Raw genomic sequence first — 21557 nt, 5'->3', positions numbered from 1 at the left:
ATTTTTACAATCAGGCAAACGCAGGGGCAGCTATCACTATGTGCATTTGTGCTGGCGAATAAACTTGTTGCTGCTGTTGAGTTGGCAGTTTGGCTTCAGCGTGTATTACTTTTGCTGTCCTCCCTGCTTTCTTAAAAACTAAACCTTCTGTTGCTAAATTTAAGCAAAGGAAGACACCGTTAAAAAGCTACTAGTTTGCTGAAGGTCCCGGTGTGTTTTTATGTGGACCAGAGCCGTATAAAGAGATCTTATACGGCTCTGATGTGGACCTAACACAGAGATCCAGGTTCATCTCAGTCCTCTTTAGCCAGCTAATGCATCCTGGGCTGCACTCAGATCAAGTCTGAGGTTTCTTACAATTATTTGATTTTTTGGCCGTTTTCGTGACAATGAAGAGAGGTGAGTCAGTGTAGAGGAGCATATACAAATTGATACATACGCAAACTGGCTACCACATTTACCACACTGCCACTGTTTAATTGGGTTGTGCACCACAGCTATCATTAAAATCAGCTAATCTCTTTTTCAGTAAACTTGATCATCCTTGTGCTGCTTGCTGTTGCCTTCCTGATCATAGTTGAACGAAACCTCCTCAACCTAAGTGACATTTTACATTTGGAAAATCCAGGTATGTCTATTTATTATTTGGTGAAGAGTATTGCATATCAGTTTTGTAGCTTTGCCTCAGAATATCAGATGTATTGTTGTTTGAACATCTTTTCAAACTAATTCAGTGCGAAATCTAAAATGTGTCTTTTTTATGCAGATGCAGGGATAGTTCTTCCCTTTGAATCCGAGGTGTCTCCAGACCTTAGACTAGAGACAGTGAGGAAAGGAGAGGAGATCCCTGTCCTCATCACTGCTGCTGAGGAAAGATTGGGGGCGGTGGTTGCTGCCATGAACAGTGTCTACCAGAACAGTAAAGCCAATGTTGTGTTTACCATAGTGACTCTGAATGACACGGTGGATCACCTAAAGTAAGAAAATGGCACCTGTCTGTCTTGCTACAGTCTGCATACCATTATATTGCTTTGGGCAGATGTCTTTAGTTAAGCTAAGAGAACTTGTGAAAATATTAATTGTCTAACGTGACCTTTTCTTCCTTGTCAACAGTGAGTGGCTTACAAAGACACGGCTAAAAAATGTCAAATATAAGATTGTTATTTTCAAGCCTGAGCTCCTCAAAGGGAAGATATCTAAAGATCCTCAGACGCTGGAAGCTGTCAAACCGGTAAGCCAAAGGAAGGTTTTATTACAGTTTTTACTGTGAATATTTGTCAGTTACAAACATTGTTAATCTGTCTTTTTTTTCAGTTGACCTTTGCCAGATATTATCTACCTGCATACCTACCTGAGGCAGAGAAAGCTATCTATTTGGATGATGATATTATTGTACAAGGTAAGACGCCACCATAAAGGAGGATATTACCTTGGCCATAAACGTGTAAAGGACTATTTTACAGCCATTTTGCGTTCAGAAAAATGTGTTTTTAATGCATTTATTATGATCATTAACTACATGCCAAAGCAGTCAAAAAAATGTCCTCTGTACGTGAATCAAAAGTGTAATTTTGCTGTTCTTCTGGATCTCAGGGGACATTCAGGAGCTTTATGAAAGTAACCTCAAACCAGGACACGCAGCTGCATTTTCTGATGACTGTGATTCAGCATCTTCTAAGGGTTTCATTCGAGGGGCTGGAAATCAGGTGGGCCATCTCTTGGAGTTTTTTCAGTTATGTAAAACAATTCCAAGAGTATCATTATGTGGAATGTTTCTATACGAAGTTGCCAACATTTGATTCTATAATGTATTTTCTCCTATAGAATAGCTATATAGGTTTCCTGGATTTCAAGAAAGATGCTATTAAGAAGCTAAGCATGAGGGCTAACACATGCTCCTTCAACCCCGGGGTCATCATCGCCAACCTGACGGAGTGGAGGAACCAGAACGTCACCCAGCAGCTGGAGCACTGGATGGAGCTGAACACACAGTACGTCACTCACACAGGGGAGAGGGTGGATTAATGAAAGGCTAGTGGAGTCTTTCTGTTTGCTCATCTGCTTTTGTTTCTTCAGGGAGGATCTGTACAGTAACTCGCTGGCAGAGAGTATCACCACCCCTCCACTCCTCATTGTTTTCTACAAACGCCACTCCATGATCGACCCGATGTGGCACGTCAGGCACCTTGGTAGGTTTTGCTTACTCACTGATAGGACACTTGAACATTAGGGGTTTTTCTCAATGAAGCCCCGGTTGTAGATCTAATTGATTTTACACACAAACAATTCCAATTGTTCTTTTTCTGTAAGGTTTGTGTGATACAGACAGCAACATGAGTTTATTTATGAGTTGTGATACTCTTTTTAAACAGAAGAGGGCATTATCTTGTTTTGACTTCATTTTATTCCTATGTCACTACCTGGATCAAAGTGCAAAGATGTGCCAGCCACAGGGAACATTTTATAAATTGCGGAATAACAATCATGTTTTAAATCGGAGATGTGGCAGGTTTTTGCTTCCCCAAGTCAGAAAATGCAATAGGTGAGAAGAGAACAGATAAGATCAAAACAGTGTGCAAAAATGGCAAGAGAAGAAAGGGCTATCATGAGCTCAATTTCATTTTAAAACAAAATGTGTTTAAGTTTCATTTTTACAAAGAAAAAAGGAATGATGCACTTTTCATAGTCTACACACCTACTGGTAGATTTATGTCTGATAAATTGTCATCTTTTTCAGTTACTTACCTACCGTCTTAATGTGAGAAAATGTAGGGTTTAGGGAATGGAATCAAATCCTGAGTTAAGTGTATCACTTGGCATATGAGTATACACTTGTGCTTGAGAAGCTTATATAGAAATTATTCAGCATTTCAGCAAATACGATGGTGGTTTCCATCTTCCCCTATAACTCTTGGAAATGATTGAACTTGCCAAAATGTTTAACTATTCCTTCAACAGACTTGTTGAGGCAGTTTTCTTTTGTATGAGCATCTGGTCAGTTTAATTATACTACTTTTCTTTAGGACGTTTTCTGATTAAAAGTTAAACATTTAAAACGTTTTTGACACCAAATACAATCAACAGTATTGACATTGTTATATTATATTATTATATGATGGCTAAAACTTGTATTTTCAGGCTCTACAGGTGCTGGAAACCGTTACTCCCCACAGTTTGTGAGAGCTGCCAAACTCCTCCACTGGAATGGACACTACAAGCCCTGGGGGAGAACATCCTCCTTTTCTGACGTGTGGGACAAGTGGTTCATACCCGACCCCACAGGAAAATTCAATCCAGTCCGTCAACATGCAGAAGACTGAACAAATTGTTGAGCAGCCAAGCCCGCCCGGTCCCAGCAGGATCACACCTCGCAATACCTCAGGAACTATATAAGGCCTTTTCACTAACCAGCCCTAAGCTCCTTCTGTCAAACATCTGGACCTGTGTTCTCTCACCTTCACTAAATGCACATTTTTCCTTTTTTGTATACCAATTGCATCCTATAACTGCTTAGAGCACACACACACATACTGCCCATGGTTTGGTCCAGAAACCTAGTGCCCTTAGATTGCTTTTGAATATAAATAAATATGAATGCGTTGTTCCCAGACAGCAGTAATGAGATTTGCCAAGACTACGATGTATAACTGAGGCAGTCCAAGGAGTGGTGCTTTAAGGAGCTTTGTTTACATGCAACTTTGTACCAATTTACTTTATTTGAATCCTAGGTGGTTAAACAGTTACCTCATTCCCTTTTTCAATTACATTCCTATCAGTTATCACTGCAATCTGAATTGTAACTGTTAGCCATGCAGAAACCTCAATGAAATCCTTTCTGTGTATAAGTAGTTTTAGAATAAATTGCACACATTAAGATCCGTAGGTCAATGTTGAGATCAGCCTTTCCATCAAACATTTTAAGGTTATTCTCAAATATGAATTTAGTGGGATTTTCAATATTTTGATTCTTCCCACCTATACATTATGACTTCTAAATGAACACTAATTCACTACTGTATTGCCTCACAGGTTGAACTTGTTATTATATGACCTTATATGCAGACCACTAAGCACATGTTACCATGCTTCATATCCCCTCATTCAGGATTTGTATACACGTTGAAAAGCATTTGCCTTGCTGGTGTAAATATTTGTCACCCTTTGTATAGTACATAAATACAAATAATTACATTTTTATCATTTATATTTGTAGTTCTCAACATTTGCCCTTTCTAAGATCATGCTAGGTTTTTTTGCAATACTTCCTGAAAACGGGTATGAAATCGGGGTCACAGGAAGAACGCTGTTCAAAGGATGCAACAGCATGAAACTGCTATATTGTAAATTCGAGATTTACAATATAGGTTTTGTATTTGACTGCAAAATATTTAGGCTTTGTTATGTGTTTATTACATTTATAGTACATTGTCTATAAACATTATTTGGCATGAATATTTCTAATGACATCTGGACATTTAAGACAGGTAATCTTTTAACAACTTCTGGGAGAAGAAGTCAGTGGATATGTTCATGAGCACTAGACCATGATGACAGATACAAGTGGGCACTGATTTGTCCTAGACAGCTGAAAGACGTCTAGGATAAAAAGGGTGAGTCCTCGTCTGGACACTGTCCCAAGGTCTTCCAGTTTCAGAAATTGAAGAAAAGGCAAAAACAGTAGTCAAAAATGATTCAAAAATCTACTTTGCCTGACAAGATATGGACAAAGTCACCCTGACATTAGAGAGGGTGACTTAGAAATATTTAGTGGGATTTGCAATATTGTGATCTTCCCACCTATCAATTTTACTTCTATAAATGAACAGGAATTCAGTAGTGTATTGTCTGACAGGTTTTATATAACCTTATAAGCAGACCACTAAACAAACATCACATTGAAAGGCAATTGCCTTGCTGGTGTAAATATCTGTCATCCTTTGTAGATGAAAGAAAATACATCGTTTAAATATTTTGTTGTGTTTCAGAATTTGCCATTTGCAAGATCAGTCCATGATTTGTTTGTAATACTTCCTAAAGAGTAATGAAATAGGAGTCACAAGAAGAACATAGCATGAAACTGCTATATTGTAAATTCACGGTTTTGGAATGAGGCAGTGATGTAGATATAGGCTTTGTAAAGGGTTTATTACATTTATAGTACATCGTCTATATACAATATTTAGCATGAATATTATTACAAATGACCTCTGGACATTGCTAATGGAGCCTCGCAGATGGGGCTGCTGCAGCGAGCTGTCCAATCAGAGCACACTGGGCTCACGTGTGTGAATATTTAGTCTATTTGCTGGGCAGTCGTTTGTCCTAAACAACTGAAAGAAGGTCAGTCCTCATCTGGACACGGTCCCAGTTTCTTTCAGATTCAGAATTGAAGGGGCAAAACAACGTAAACTTCAAAATCATTCTGAATCAACTTTGCCTGACATTTTGTGGTCAAAGGCACCCCAACAGTCCGCCTTGTCTGTTGAATGCCGACATATCAAGGTCTGCATGTCTTCCACACAAAGAAGGCAGAGCTCAGTTAAAGTCTGTGTTGAAGTCATAGGCGTCTCCTGTTGAAGCCGCAGAGACGCTCATGTCGACGGGGACAGACTCAAACTGCACACGGCCTGGGTTTCCTGGAAGACAAGGCCAGACATCAAAATAATGCTAATGCTGGGAGAGCATTTGGTAATAAAAATGAAGTTTCAAACAAAACTTACTTTTAATCAGAGGCTCCTCTGCTTGTGTCCCATTTGCCTCGGTTGCCTCCTCTGGAGTCTGTTCAGGCTGAGAGAAAAGCAGATAGTTCAACTAAAGTCCAACAAACCTCAGAATACACAGAAAGTCCAGACAGCAGGATCAGAGTTGGATTAGAAGTCTTCATATTATTCAGGCTTGCGTTTTTTGTCCTCATTTCCAGCAGACCAGACAGCTAGCATTCTTAAAAGGCAGCTGTGTATTCTGGTAGTCTCTAAAAGGAATAATAAAGCACTTCTATAGTTACCTGATTCTCATCATTCTCATCTGCTCTCTCTCAGGCTGCATCAGCAGGGGTTTTTCCTCAGTGACGTCCTCAACTCTCAGCAGGCCTGCAGTCGGGCCCTTAGAGGTTAAGCCTATACTGCCGGCTTGACATGTAGGCTGGGAGGTCGCGGTTCTCCGATGCCTTGCAGTGATAGCTTAGCTTAGCTCTGAGGAGACAAAACAAAGACAGCTCTGTGAGCCTGACATACAGTAGCATTCCCTTCTCTTTACATTATAATAGTTGCATTATCCTCCACAGTGTTGGGATCAGAGTTGGATTAGAAGTCTTCATATTATTCAGACTTGCGTTGTGTCCTCATTTCCACACTGATCAAGCATCCTTCAGCAAAGAAAATAAAACACTCACCCTGTCCAGTCATCGAGGAAAGCCGTGGACGCCTGCTCTGCGTTGGGGATCCCCCCCTTCTGAAGATATCCACGCTTCTTGGCCAACAACGTCAAAAACTCCAGGGAGTTTCTGAAGTCGGGGACATTATATTGAAGCATGATCTGAAACCACAAGAACGCTGAAATTAATATGTTGGAAAATATATCTTTGTTTTGTTCACAAACACACTACACATCAGCTCTGCGTATATGACAGAGCCACTGAATTGAGTGGTTAGTGAGTTACTTTAGGAGGCTATAACCAGTTATAGCAGCACTGCAGGCTGCTCAACCTTCTCAGTCCTCCAGATTACACTGATGTATAAGGGAAATAAAAACACAGAAAACCATCTGACAAATGCAACAATTAAAAAAGAAATCTCTCCCGTGATGGAACTCCTCTTACCTGGCTGTGGTCACACTGTTTGAGCAGAGTCCGGACCGCCTCATGCGCGCTGACACCCCCCTCCTCCACCTGCAGGCTCCTCAGAGCCATGGAGGCTGGCGGGTTGGACGGCGCCGCCATGATGCCAGGGCTGTCTATTAGCTTCACGTTCTTCAGGATGTGCACCTCCTGCATGGATCTGATGGGGTGGGAACAGGAAACATTTCATTATTGGGATACAAAATAAGAAAAAAGGGGAAAGTTAATTATCACTTTGTACAATTTGGACATAATCCTTCACTAAAGCAGAACATGTTTGCAATTCTGCTAAATAGGCGCGATGATACTAAACCCAGAGAAAAAGCTTGAGTTGTGTTAGGAGTTAGCATTTTATGCTAATTTGTCACTCACTTTGTGATGCCTCTCTTGACTCCAGCATTGCATGCGAGGATCCCCTTCATACTGTTGATGAGACTGCTTTTTCCCACATTAGGAAAACCTGAAGGCAAAGAGGATATTGCATCAAAGATAAGCATTCAGATTACACACTTCAAGAAAATGTAAAGAAATTAAGACTATAATCAGTTAAATATATTTATCCCGCAGAGCGAAATAAGCCAATTAAATGATTTGTATTGTGCTTACCTACTACGCCCACTTTGAGTTGAGCCTCATTCTCTGTTTTAGTAGCATAATTTGACAGGAATTCGCTGAGACAGCCGTTTCCAGAGCAGGCTGCTGCTCGGGATCTGTCCAGGACTTCATTGGAGGCTACTATCCTGCTCTTCCTGGCTCGCTGATGGTGACACACAAAAAACAATGTTAATAACCGTCAAGTTTTTTTCATTTTTATTAAAAATGAAGTTTCAAACAGAACTTACTTTTAATAGGAGGCTCCTCTGCTTGTGTCCCATTTGCCTCCTCTGGAGTCTGTTCAGGCTGAGAGAAAAGCAGATAGTTCAACTAAAGTCCAACAAACCTCAGAATACACAGAAAGTCCAGACAGCAGGATCAGAGTTGGATTAGAAGTCTTCATATTATTCAGGCTTGCGTTTTTTGTCCTCATTTCCAGCAGACCAGACAGCTAGCATTCTTAAAAGGCAGCTGTGTATTCTGGTAGTCTCTAAAAGGAATAATAAAGCACTTCTATAGTTACCTGATTCTCATCATTCTGCTCTGCTCTCTCTGAGGCTGCATCAGCAGGGGTTTTTCCTCAGTGACGTCCTCAACTCTCAGCAGGCCTGCAGTCGGGCCCTTAGAGGTTAAGCCTATACTGCCGGCTTGACATGTAGGCTGGGAGGTCGCAGTTCTCCGATGCCTTGCAGTGATAGCTTAGCTTAGCTCTGAGGAGACAAAACAAAGACAGCTCTGTGAGCCTGACATACAGTAGCACTCCCTTCTCTTTACATTATAATAGTTGCATTATCCTCCACAGTGTTGGGATCAGAGTTGGATTAGAAGTCTTCATATTATTCAGACTTGCGTTGTGTCCTCATTTCCACACTGATCAAGCATCCTTCAGCAAAGAAAATAAAACACTCACCCTGTCCAGTCATCGAGGAAAGCCGTGGACGCCTGCTCTGCGTTGGGGATCCCCCCCTTCTGAAGATATCCACGCTTCTTGGCCAACAACGTCAAAAACTCCAGGGAGTTTCTGAAGTCGGGGACATTATATTGAAGCATGATCTGAAACCACAAGAACGCTGAAATTAATATGTTGGAAAATATATCTTTGTTTTGTTCACAAACACACTACACATCAGCTCTGCGTATATGACAGAGCCACTGAATTGAGAGGTAAGAGTTACTTTAGGAGGCTATAACCAGTTATAGCAGCACTCCGGCTGCTCAACCTTCTCAGTCCTCCAGATTACAATCATGTATAAACACAAAATTAGTAGCCGTTTTTTCTAAACTCCTTAAACATTTCCATTCATTTAAAATATGCTGCAAAAAAGCTGGATTTGAGCGAACATGTGTTTAGATGCCCATAGCACAAAGGCTTGAACTTAACTAGGATGGGTAATGCATCCAAAAGCTGACATGTTTCTAATAGAAAAGTAATGCCAAAAACAACAACAACTTTGGACTTGGATCAACAGCTTTTCGTATAAGCATTATAAATTGCAGATCTAAACACGCGTTATTGATCACAAACATAATGTTACCCTTTAAAGCAGTGTTTCTCAAACTTTTTCATACCAAGGACCACTTAACCAATAAAAAAACACTCGCGGACCACCTAACTCTACAAATATCCAAAAACACATCGTTTTTCTAGAACAGATTACAAATCACCTGGAAATTGTACAAACAGGTGGCAACATGTGTGACGAAGGTGTTGCGCTGGGCTATATTATGCAATCGAAAGTGAAACTTAAGTTGGCTCCATTGCAGAGATATTCCCGGGAGAGTGCGGAAAACTTATTTATTTCAAATGTGAAATGTTACCAATATACTCACGGACCACTAGGGGGCGCTCACGGACCACCAGTGGTCCGCGGACCACACTTTGAGAAGCACTGCTTTAAAGGGAAAGGAAAACACCGAAATCCATCTAACAAATGCAACAATTAAAAAAGAAATCTCCAGTGATGGGACTCCTCTTACCCGGCTGTGGTCCCACTGTTTGAGCTGAGTCCGGACCGCCTCGTGCGCCCCGCCAACAGAGATGCAAGTCCATTTGGTGGGCACTGATTTGTCCTAGAAAGCTGAAAAACATCTAGGATAAAAAGGTGAGTCCTCGTCTGGACGCTGTCCCAAGGTCTTCCAGATTCAGAAATTGAAGAAAAGGCAAAAACAGAGACTAATCAAAACCCCATAAGTTCAAAATGATTCAGAAATGTACTTTATATGACAAGATATGGACAGTCGCCCTGATATTAGAGCAGCCTTTCCATTCAACATTTTAAAGTTATTCTGAAATATTTAGTGGGATTTGTAATGTTCTGATCCTCCCACCTATACATTTGACTTCTTTAAACACCAATTCAGTAGTGTATTGTCCGACAGGTTTTATATAACCTTATATGCAGACCACTGAACAAACATTGAAAGGCAATTGCCTTGCTGGTGTAAATATCTGTCATCCTTTGTAGATGAAAGGAAATACATCGTTTAAATATTATGTTGTGTTTCAGAATTTGCAAGATCAGTCTATGATTTTTTGTAATACTTCCTAAAGAGTAATGAAATAGGAGTCACAAAAAGAACATAACATGAAAATGCTATTTTGTAAATTCACGGTTTTGGAATGAGGCAGTAATGAATGATATAGGCTTTGTAAAGGGTTTATTACATTTATAGTACATCGTCTATATACAATATTTAGCATGAATATTATTACAAATGACCTCTGGACATTTAAGACAACATCTGGGAGAACGCGTGTGGGAATATTTTCGTCTATTTGCTGGGCAGTCGTTTGTCCTAAACAACTGAAAGAAGGTCAGTCCTCATCTGGACACGGTCCCAGTTTCTTCCAGATTCAGAATTGAAGGGGCAAAACCACGTAAACTTCAAAATCATTCTGAATCAACTTTGCCTGACATTTTGTGGTCAAAGGCACCCCAACAGTCCGCCTTGCAGTCAGCTTGTCCTTGAATGCCGACATATCAAGGTCTGCATGTCTTCCACACAAAGAAGGCAGAGCTCAGTTAAAGTCTGTGTTGAAGTCATAGGCGTCTCCTGTTGAAGCCGCAGAGACGCTCATGTCTACGGGGACAGACTCAAACTGCACACGGCCTGGGTTTCCTGGAAGACAAGGCCAGACATCAAAATAATGCTAATGCTGGGAGAGCATTTGGTAATAAAAATGAAGTGTCAAACATAACTTACTTTTAATAGGAGGCTCCTCTGCTTGTGTCCCATTTGCCTCCTCTGGAGTCTGTTCAGGCTGAGAGAAAAGCAGATAGTTCATCTAAAGTCCAACAAACCTCAGAATACACAGAAAGTCCAGACAGCAGGATCAGAGTTGGATTAGAAGTCTTCATATTATTCAGGCTTGCGTTTTTTGTCCTCATTTCCAGCAGACCAGACAGCTAGCATTCTTAAAAGGCAGCTGTGTATTCTGGTAGTCTCTAAAAGGAATAATAAAGCACTTTTATAGTTACCTGATTCTCATCATTCTGCTCTGCTCTCTCTGAGGATGCATCAGCAGGTTTTCTTACAGAGATTTCAACAACTCTCAGCAGGGGTTTTTCCTCAGTGACGTCCTCAACCCTCAGTAGGCCTGCAGTCGGGCCCTTAGAAGTTAAGCCTATACTGCCGGCTTGGCTTGGACATCTTACATCTGAAAAAAGCAAAATGTTGACAGTCAACAGACAGAAGTGACTACATGTTATTAGAAGCTACAGCACACAGACTGGTCTACAAGCCCATTAATGGCCCCTGCCGTGTGGCTCATTACATCATACATGAAGAGGACCAAGTGTTACATTCAATCCCCATGCTCTGCCCCTTATAATTGAATAAAAAGGGGTCTGCCGATTTTAAATTGCTGATAGAAGACTCAAAAACCCCCAATACCTTTCAGAGTTCCCTCGTTGCCTGTTTTTAGACTGTTCAGATCCCAGCCGGTCTGCATCTCAGCCACAACAGCAGCGGACATGTAGGCTGGGAGGTCGTGGTTCTCCGATGCCTTGCAGTGATAGCTTAGCTTAGCTCTGAGGAGACAAAACAAAGACAGCTCTGTGAGCCTGACATACAGTAGCATTCCCTTCTCTTTACATTATAATAGTTGCATTATCCTCCACAGTGTTGGGATCAGAGTTGGATTAGAAGTCTTCATATTATTCAGACTTGCGTTGTGTCCTCATTTCCACACTGATCAAGCATCCTTCAGCAAAGAAAATAAAAACACTCACCCTGTCCAGTCATCGAGGAAAGCCGTGGACGCCTGCTCTGCGTTGGGGATCCCCCCCTTCTGAAGATATCCACGCTTCTTGGCCAACAACGTCAAAAACTCCAGGGAGTTTCTGAAGTCGGGGACATTATATTGAAGCATGATCTGAAACCACAAGAACGCTGAAATTAATATGTTGGAAAATATATCTTTGTTTTGTTCACAAACACACTACACATCAGCTCTGCGTATATGACAGAGCCACTGAATTGAGTGGTTAGTGAGTTACTTTAGGAGGCTATAACCAGTTATAGCAGCACTGCAGGCTGCTCAACCTTCTCAGTCCTCCAGATTACACTGATGTATAAGGGAAATAAAAACACAGAAAACCATCTGACAAATGCAACAATTAAAAAAGAAATCTCTCCCGTGATGGAACTCCTCTTACCTGGCTGTGGTCACACTGTTTGAGCAGAGTCCGGACCGCCTCATGCGCGCTGACACCCCCCTCCTCCACCTGCAGGCTCCTCAGAGCCATGGAGGCTGGCGGGTTGGACGGCGCCGCCATGATGCCAGGGCTGTCTATTAGCTTCACGTTCTTCAGGATGTGCACCTCCTGCATGGATCTGATGGGGTGGGAACAGGAAACATTTCATTATTGGGATACAAAATAAGAAAAAAGGGGAAAGTTAATTATCACTTTGTACAATTTGGACATAATCCTTCACTAAAGCAGAACATGTTTGCAATTCTGCTAAATAGGCGCGATGATACTAAACCCAGAGAAAAAGCTTGAGTTGTGTTAGGAGTTAGCATTTTATGCTAATTTGTCACTCACTTTGTGATGCCTCTCTTGACTCCAGCATTGCATGCGAGGATCCCCTTCATACTGTTGATGAGACTGCTTTTTCCCACATTAGGAAAACCTGAAGGCAAAGAGGATATTGCATCAAAGATAAGCATTCAGATTACACACTTCAAGAAAATGTAAAGAAATTAAGACTATAATCAGTTAAATATATTTATCCCGCAGAGCGAAATAAGCCAATTAAATGATTTGTATTGTGCTTACCTACTACGCCCACTTTGAGTTGAGCCTCATTCTCTGTTTTAGTAGCATAATTTGACAGGAATTCGCTGAGACAGCCGTTTCCAGAGCAGGCTGCTGCTCGGGATCTGTCCAGGACTTCATTGGAGGCTACTATCCTGCTCTTCCTGGCTCGCTGATGGTGACACACAAAAAACAATGTTAATTATAGTCAAGTTTTTTTCATTTTATTGCTGAAAGTCTGTAAATCACAGCATTTATTGGAAAATATATCTTTGTTTTGTTCACAAACACACTACACATCAGCTCTGCTTATATGACAGAGCCACTGAATTGAGCGGTTAGTGAGTTACTTTAGGAGGCTATAACCAGTTATAGCAGCACTGCAGGCTGCTCAACCTTCTCAGTCCTCCAGATTACAATCATGTATAAACACAAAATTAGTAGCAGTCTTTTCTAAACTCCTTAAACATTTCCATGAATTTAAATATGCTGTAAAAAAGATGGATTTGAGCGAACATGTGTTTAGATGCCCATAGCACAAAGGCTTGAACTTAACTAGGATGGGTAATGCATCCAAAAGCTGACATGTTTCTAAAAGAAAAAGTAATGCCAAAAAACAACAACCTTTTACTTGGATCAACTGCTTTTCGTATAAGCATTATAAATTGCAGATCTAAACACGCGTTATTGATCACAAACATAAAATGTTACCCCTTACCACTGTTTTGTCCTGGATCTGTTGTGATGCTTTGAACGCCACAACTGGAAACTCCAGCTGTAAGCACTGGATCCACTTCTCCACATTTTCCTTTGGTACCAGATCTACAACAAAAGACAATTAAAAAAAACAACATTTAGAGTCCAGACAAGACTTATTTAAATCCACAAACCCCTCATCAGTGTGTATGTGTGCTTGACTTGAAATCATATTGCAGCATCTCATGTCCATTTACCTATTTTGCTTAAAACCAACAGCAGTTTCTTGTTGCCTCCCCTCTGCAGCACCGCCTCCTCCAGCTGTGGACACCGGCACCCCATTGGATCACGTGCATCAAGCACTTCTATTACTACATCAGATGCATCAATTACCTGAAAGAAATTCAAGGGAGAGCAGGTTAAATATCAGGTCAAAACCTTTTTTTCTACAATAAAACACTGACTTGGATTGTGAAGTTTTACCTTATTTAATTCAGAGCAAAGGTACTGTTTTGAGCCCTTGTCTGGGCCGGGCTCTTTCTCTGGCTGTTCGACAACCACTTCCTATGGAAAGAAAACACCCAAAACAATCAAATTAAGTGATTGAGTGACAAAATGTGTTACTGAATAAATATTTAAGCATTTGCCTTTGTACCTGTAGAGGCTTCTTGGCTTTGGGTTCCGTTTCTTTTTTCCCGGTAACTTTCTCCCTTTTTCTCTTCTGGGCCCGCTCCACTTTTTTTGCTTGTTTTTTTTTGTCTTTTATTTCGTCAATCTGCAAGAAAGAAAACATGAACAATAAATACAACGGCTTAAAACTATTATATCAAATGTGAACAACTGAGGGGTACCCATTGCCAAAATACTGGTTAAGTAACACCATAAACCTCGAAAGCAAGTACCAGCCATCTTGTTGTAACAAAAAGTTGCTAAGTAGGGTAGTTTATTTATTAAAGTTATGCATGCAATACTGTTTTGAAACACAGGCTAGGCTTAGGCTAGTAAAAATATCATCATCTGTGATATAAGAGCAAACTGTCTTCTAAAGATCCATGCTGTTCGGGCCACCTGGTGGTTGCATTGGAGCACATAGTTTCACTTTTTAGAATCTATTGGAGCATTATTCTCACCCAACTGTATAGCCTGGAGCTAAACTAACCAATATTCATTATTATTTTTAATGTTTTAGCAGATTAAGTGTCCATACCCGTTTTTGAAATAAAGCTCAGAGAAAACAGTTAATCTGTCAACTTGGTCAAGTATAATTTTATAAATCAATCATATGTTGTAAGTCGTGAATCCAAATGTATAGTCCAAAAACAAATTCAGATTCATTATTCACAGAATCTTCAGAAAAGATAATGGTGGTATTGCAACTTAAAACTATATTAATCTAGACAAAGATTGTATACAACATTTTTAAATCATATTTTTCACCCTTAAAGCATCTCCATTTAATAATTAAAGCTGATATAAATGCACACAGTATGTAAACTCAAGTCTTATTTATAGTGTGTAGTGTATGCATTTACTACAAATTCCATATAATTTATTTATAAATTGATTTTGTATATTGGCACATATCTCCATTATGAATATAATAGAGTACGCATGATGCCCACCTCTTGCCTCCTCTGCTCGGCCTCGCGGAGGACCTCCTCTTTGAAGGGAGCGCTGTTGGGCACGCCGAGATCCTTCTTAGGCCTTTTGCTTGCTCCTCCTTTCTTCTTTAACTCTTTTCTTAGTTTTCTGGTGTGATCCTTGACCTAAACACACAACAAAATGTAAACAATTCCTTTAAAAACAATACAAAATCTAAACTAGTAACACATGTGGGTGTCATTAGCGTTAGCAGCCTCGTTCACATAGGCCTCATGGTGTAAACACATGCGAACCTTTATCTTTACAGGAAAGTATTATAAAAAGTCAGACTTACCTTTTTCTGTATTTTATAGCGTTTGGAGCATGACACCCGCTTGCTTGCTTTCTTTAACTCTGAAGACAAAAATAAAAATAAAATAGTTATGCGTCGGTCATTCAATGTTACCCTAAAACGAGGCTAAAGCAGACTGACAAATTGTGTTTTTTTTGCAATCAACATATAGTTTATTAGCTGGGGAGAATCAACCAAATCATACATAATTAAGTAGTTGTTTTTAAATAAGCTTACATATACATTTAGCATAGCTATCAGTGCGCACTTACTTGGTCGCTTCATGGTGGAGCTGTAGATCTGCCAATGTGCTTTTTCTGCTCTCACACGTGGAGCAGTGCGCAAGTTTGACGCTACGTCATTTCCGCTTTTGTCAGCGACACGGCACCTGTCCCGCCGCCTGGCGAGCTGGAGTACAAGTGTTCAAGCGGGAGAGTTTAACCACTTTAATAATTTCAGAGATGTATCATTCTTATATATTTATAAACATGTTATTAAGAAATGTTTTATTGTTTTCCTGTTTGTTTAGTTTTTTGCTTGTAAATCTCCATATTTATTGTACGTTGGTTCGTTTGACATGTTTGAGTCACTAAAAAAGATAGGGCTGGTAACTGAGCAGAATGCTATACATACTATGTGAACACAAATAAAGAATTAAACAAATAAAAAAACTTCCAGGTCATGCCACCTGTTTACCTAATTAATTAATTAATTAATTGGTGATGAAACAATAATCTACAAATTCACATTAAAAAGTTATTTGAAATACTTCCCTTGTTATTAAGTCCTGCAAAAGTCGAAGAAATATAGAAAAGGGAAACATTATAAAAATTGAATTAAATATTAATTTTTTTATGACTGTGCCCCTGAAGTGAGCTAATATTCTAATTTGGTTTTCAAACACAATTTATAAAAGTCTCTCTTGAACTCATACTGCGATGATGGTGTCCACAAACTGTCCTGTATAGACAATTATGTAGTTCCCAACTTCCCACACTGTGTTGTTTGTAGTTGGGACTTCTTATTACTCAGATAGAACATTTTCAAAATAAGATACAGAATGCTTTGTTTGGTCTTCATGTATAATATCAAAGCTTGTTCACAGGGGGTGTGCTTGACATGAGAACCACAAAAGTGTGCATCCGTTCAAATGTAATGATATTACATGGCCCTTTGACATATTGTGCCTTATTGAATAATGAGCCTTGAAATAACAGAGTTCTAAGGTCATAGTGCATTAGTATAAACTCTATACAGTACTGTCTTTTTCTGTTACGGTGATGGCAGCAGCACCATATTCAGTGACCTAATTAGTGTTACGTTACAGCATTCAAAGCCGCAACTAACCCAAATCCGTCGCCTCTGCAACTCCAAAATCTAGCACAATCAGTGGGGTCACAGCATGGATGGGTCACAGACAATCTTGGGGGAACGATGAAGAAGGAGCAGCAAGCGGAGAAGACATAACTCCGGGTCACGTGATTGGGTCGAGCATCTTTTTTGGTCCATTTTGGAGAACAGCGAGTGCTCCGTGCAACCCAAGAAAATGACCAAACTGCAGTTTTTAAACGTCTTTTTGACTGAGCGTCTCATGCTCGCTGCACAGGAGATATACAAATCTGTCGAGGATACTATTTTGGAGTACCAGGAGGAGATAGCGATCAGGGAGCGGGAGAACGACCATTTGAGACGCAGGCTGCGAGACGCTGGGATCGAAATATGGCCAGGTTAGCTCCGCAAAAAGCTAACAGTGCAGTTGCGCCCCTTTATTTACAGTCTGCCAAGTCTTGTGGTGGCATTTGGTAGTAAAAGGGAAATGACCACCTAAAAAATAAATGTCACAACACACCAAATACTGTCAGAAGGATGTTGACTCACTTCCAAACAAGTTAACTTTAGCCAGCTAGTTGACTTTAGCTGCTGTTGTTGTGGAGCGGCTAGCGCGTAGCAACCTTTGTTCGTTAGCAACCAGCTAGGTTAGCCTATACATGGTTTAGCATTTAGCTTAAACTGCATACTAGTGTGCGTTTATACGTAGTCAGTGTTCTTATTCATGATTTATCTGACAGATACAACTGCAAACATTTTTTTGTTGTGTCACTTGTTGTGTCACAGTGTTTGTTTTTGTTTACTCCAATATAGTACAACTCTAACCACACAGTAAACTTATGGCTGAAACTACTGCAAGTGTTGCCCAAGGTGCCATTGTTTATTCTGAGTGTAAATACGCCAAGTACTCTTACATTTAGACCAATTTGTACAAAATGTTTACATACACTTTCACCTGACATCTATCTTTTTGCTTTACAATTGTTAAATATCTCAATTACATCCACTGTGATTAATGGTACACAACCCTTACAATCTCAAGGGTTTCCCCGGTATTTACACGGACTGTTTTGTAGAAGACTTAAACACATTAAATGAGAAAGTATTGCTTACCAGCCCCTGATTTTTGAAACTTAATTGATAATTGATCCAGGAGGCTAGACTGTTTATTGGACAGCTTAGTTCCAACCAAGACATGTTGTGTGTCACCACTGTTACAGATTTCAATTAGATATTTCTATTCAAAGTTTAAATACTCTTAGCACTTTGTCTATCGGATATTGTTGGAAACTTGAATTATTTTAGCGCTCACAGAAAACATAGAAACATACATCCATGAAGGACCAGGTCTGCAAAACTGAATTAAAATATTTAGTTTGTTTGTTGTTTAGTTAACAGGACAGTAAGTTCAGCTCAGCATTTTTCATGTAAAAATATGTGTTGTGAAGAGGTGGTTTACCAAAAAGCAATGACGTGAATATTTTAATCTGAACCTTTTCCTTGTGTTGTGTTCTCAGATCGTCCGTCCATGGCGCTGTTGGAAGAGGAGGATGGTGAGCATCCCCGTCGTGAGTGGAGTCCCAGCATGGGGCATGAAGAGCGCATCCCAATTCAGATTAAGGATAAAAGAGATCTCCGGCCCGTCCAAGGAGATGATCAGCTTCGTGGTCATGGCTCTTGCGCCACACCCGAGAACATGTTTACTCCCCCACGTGTTGTGAATGAATATCCCCAGGAAGGCCCGCACACATCCAACCTTCCTCAGAGTCAAGGTGTGGAGAACAGGGAGAGGGATCCTGCATCTCGGGGGTCCTCGAGACACGTGAAGGTGGAGAGTGGAGGAGCCCACAGAGGCTCTACTTCCTCCAACAGCGGCGCCCAGCCCCTCGCACCAGTCAACCCAAACTGCTCGAATGAGAACAACATTGACATTATTGGGGTTGAGAATGGAGGACAGATGGTTGGTGCTAAGGGAAATGGAGCTGGTGCTAACAGAGGGCAGGCCTCTCAAATGCGCAATCAAGGAGCCAATGCCGTGGACTGCCCTCATCAAAAATCGCCCCTACAAGGCCAAATGTCTTCGTTTAGCTGCAAGGTGTGTGGGGAGGCGTTTAGTCATGCTGGCCACCTGCATGTGCATGTACAAGTGCACACTCGAGAAAAACCGTACCGCTGTGGAGTATGTGGGAAATGCTGCAGCTCCTCGGGCAGACTGCAGGAGCACCAGCGTAGTCACACGGGAGAAAAACCATTCCGCTGCCAGATTTGTGGAAAGGGCTTCACACAGATGGCTCACTTGAAGGTACACATGAGAATCCACACTGGGGAGAAGCCATACAGCTGCCCTGTGTGTGGCAAGTGCTTCAGCCGCTCTGACAAAATCAAAAGGCATCTCCAGACCCATAGCCGCGAGGGAACATACTTCTCAGGGCAATGATGTTAGTGTTGATCCAGTTTGTGACTCCTATTGATGATGAGGGATATTTACCTACAAAAAGCTAAAAACGCTGCCAATAAAAAAAAAAAGGCTTTTATCTTCCTACTTTCTAAAAAACTAGGGATTCTGCAACTCATAGAGAAGGTTTCTTATCTAACACTTCTCCGAACCATATTCCCTCAACAAAAGTTGTATTAGCCAGTTTAGTATGTCATCTACTTATTTCTTTCACCTGTAACTGGAGTATTACATCTTTTAACAGAGTTGAGTTATTAGCTAGACTTTTCTGAATTATGTAGACTTTCCTTAGGCATAATTAGCATGATGAAGTCTTCCACATATGCCTTGAAACTGAGATGCATTAAGAAATCCAACAATGTTTAACACGGTCATGGCTTAATACTAACCTGTCATTTCATATTCATCAGTCTACTGTTGAGTTTCAAATCTGCAGACATGACATCTTTCTTGTAATACTTATTTTAGGTCCTAAAAGGAGAAGACAGTACATGAAATGATCCCCATTTTCTCAATTAATAGAGAACTAATGGCCTGCCAAATGAAACCTGTATGTCATCTGGTTAAGACTAAAACTGCCAGCAGTTTTTTTTATGTAGCAATTAAAAAAAGGCACTAAGTTCAGGTGAACAAAAAGCCACTGAAATGCAGCTTGAAACTGTGGACTTGACTGAAGTACACAAGAAGTCTGACCTCGCACTTACCTCCTTTCTTAGTCATTATTTGAATTTGTTGAGTGCTGTTACATAATTGCACAGCTAAACACTGCCATCTCACATTGTCAGTGCTTCATGTGGTCCATTGAAATATGGATCGATCTATTGTGAGACTGCTCCACTATTTCATGAACTAATGTGATATTTTGTAAAGTACCACTAGTCTAAATCTATCGTTCATTTTGGATTCTAATGGTGTCTTTTTTTTTTTGTATGACATGCACTATTGCATCTGTCTAAGACGGTGCTGAAATTCACTCTATACTAGGGCCATACAGTGTTAGCTGAACTTTTCTTCAGGGGTCTCAGTCTGAAAAGATTTACGTTCACCTGTGTTTCCACCTCAATGTTCATTCACATGGGAGCTGCCTCGAATATGGTTGATTTTCAGACGTGATGATTGGTTTGTCATGGAATCACACACTTCCACTGCCCACCTTAGACTGATCCTGACCCTACGGTCTCCTTTCTCCTCTCAGGACTAATGCTGCATTCATAACAAGAGGGCATACCAGAAATACTAACGTCTGATTTGAAACACCTTTTTCAAAAGTCAGAAACTCAGGGTTTGTGAGTTTTCTCATGGAATCTGTCCCTGCTTGTAGCAGAAAAATCGAATTTGCATCTGAATGTCCTGCAAGAAGAGGAACTAAATAAAATGTGTGACAGAGTATGTCAGGGCTCAGTTGTTGCTCTGGGTCGCACACCAGTGAACCCTTAAAGCGTGATGAATGCAGCATGAGACAACTTCAGCACGACCTCACAGCCGACCAGCAACCCTACACTCACAGTATTGTCGGGAACATCTATGCTCCCCCTGCACACACTAATGTACAGTGTTGTCTCATGGCGTATTAAATGTTATTTTTTAATAAACTAGCAATTGAGTATCTTTTGCAATTGTCTTGTATTATATGCAAACAGAGATAATGTGAAATGGAGCTGATGATCCCTGCTATCGACCTACTTGATACACAGAGGAAAACCTGGAGTCTCTTCGGGGACAGGTAATTGTATACAGACAGACTCCGGTTATTAAATTACAGGTGTTATAGCATTAACGATGCCCCACATAGTTGTGACACTGAGTCAATATCCATCATATCATAATGGTGTCAGATATACAAACATGGGTGTCAGATATACAAACATGTCTCTAAAGTGTTTGGCTCGAAATACCAAACAGATCATGCATTGTCGCATGCCATAAACCCCTCTGTTTCAGTCCTGTTTAAGAAGTGCTGATTTTGTATCTAGCCTCTGCGAGGTGTTAAAAATAAGCCAATAGTGCTCTCGAGATTCAGGTGATTAGGTGGGCGGGTGTTACCTTGGTTGGTTATTGGCGAATGGTTGCACAACCCAATACCACTGTGACACAAGCTGTCAAAATCTGATGAGCTCATTTTCAGACAGGGTTTTATATAGATGGATCAGGACAAAAAGAGAGAGAATCTTTTTACCCGAAACTTTCTGAATCTCTACACAGTGGGGACACATATTTGTGTATAAAGTAAATAAAAAAGTGGATTTTGCACAATAGGTGACCTTTAACTCTAAATTATACTGCTCTGCATTAAAACACATTGATGTATACACCACTAAAAATCCTATTTTCCAATAGTGTATAACAAAGACCCACACTTTACTTTATGTGCCTGTAGTAACAGCAATGCAACACCTGATGGGGTACTTTCCATCTCGATGGTTTTCACGAGTGAACTTGCCAATCCTTTTTTGA

The 21557-nt window shown here is 40.5% G+C and overlaps 3 protein-coding genes, 4 non-coding genes and 1 pseudogene across 7 annotated transcripts; 2 read left to right on the top strand and 6 right to left on the bottom strand.

Moving 5' to 3' along the window:
• Nucleotides 1-56: 56 nt before the first annotated feature.
• On the top strand, nt 57-4195 carry glt8d1 (glycosyltransferase 8 domain containing 1). Its single transcript, XM_034218286.1, has 9 exons — nt 57-399; nt 530-628; nt 767-977; nt 1114-1231; nt 1315-1399; nt 1594-1706; nt 1825-1991; nt 2077-2189; nt 3139-4195. Exons 1-9 carry the CDS (start codon nt 390-392, stop codon nt 3318-3320), a joined length of 1098 nt encoding a protein of 365 aa, XP_034074177.1. The 5' UTR covers nt 57-389; the 3' UTR covers nt 3321-4195.
• Nucleotides 4196-5279: 1084 nt separating this feature from the next.
• Nucleotides 5280-8479, bottom strand: LOC117547520 (annotated as a pseudogene).
• LOC117547546 lies at nt 6583-6719 on the bottom strand. Its single transcript, XR_004569202.1, has one exon. It is a non-coding gene; the product is annotated as a small nucleolar RNA SNORA47 (small nucleolar RNA).
• A 51-nt stretch (nt 8480-8530) lies between the features above and the next one.
• LOC117547548 lies at nt 8531-8664 on the bottom strand. The gene has a single exon (XR_004569204.1). It is a non-coding gene; the product is annotated as a small nucleolar RNA SNORA47 (small nucleolar RNA).
• Nucleotides 8665-10070: 1406 nt separating this feature from the next.
• Nucleotides 10071-15698, bottom strand: LOC117547497 (guanine nucleotide-binding protein-like 3). The gene is made up of 15 exons (XM_034218284.1): nt 15592-15698; nt 15323-15381; nt 15009-15152; nt 14042-14161; nt 13870-13950; nt 13644-13779; nt 13409-13512; nt 12712-12862; nt 12478-12565; nt 12088-12265; nt 11662-11804; nt 11324-11460; nt 10909-11087; nt 10634-10691; nt 10071-10549 (listed from the first exon to the last, which is right to left on the bottom strand). Exons 1-15 carry the CDS (start codon nt 15602-15604, stop codon nt 10449-10451), a joined length of 1692 nt encoding a protein of 563 aa, XP_034074175.1. The 5' UTR covers nt 15605-15698; the 3' UTR covers nt 10071-10448.
• Nucleotides 11853-11989, bottom strand: LOC117547545. Its single transcript, XR_004569201.1, has one exon. It is a non-coding gene; the product is annotated as a small nucleolar RNA SNORA47 (small nucleolar RNA).
• Nucleotides 12965-13101, bottom strand: LOC117547547. The gene has a single exon (XR_004569203.1). It is a non-coding gene; the product is annotated as a small nucleolar RNA SNORA47 (small nucleolar RNA).
• A 972-nt stretch (nt 15699-16670) lies between the features above and the next one.
• On the top strand, nt 16671-20714 carry LOC117547498 (zinc finger and SCAN domain-containing protein 22-like). The gene is made up of 2 exons (XM_034218285.1): nt 16671-17046; nt 18166-20714. Exons 1-2 carry the CDS (start codon nt 16866-16868, stop codon nt 19083-19085), a joined length of 1101 nt encoding a protein of 366 aa, XP_034074176.1. The 5' UTR covers nt 16671-16865; the 3' UTR covers nt 19086-20714.
• The last annotated feature ends 843 nt before the right edge of the window (nt 20715-21557 follow it).

The sequence above is a fragment of the Gymnodraco acuticeps genome, unplaced genomic scaffold (assembly GCF_902827175.1).
Source record: "Gymnodraco acuticeps unplaced genomic scaffold, fGymAcu1.1, whole genome shotgun sequence".
In the NCBI taxonomy this organism is placed as follows: Eukaryota; Metazoa; Chordata; class Actinopteri; order Perciformes; family Bathydraconidae; genus Gymnodraco; species Gymnodraco acuticeps.
The sequence above is the reverse complement of the archived record's forward strand: the minus strand, read 5'-3'. Positions and strand labels throughout refer to the sequence as shown.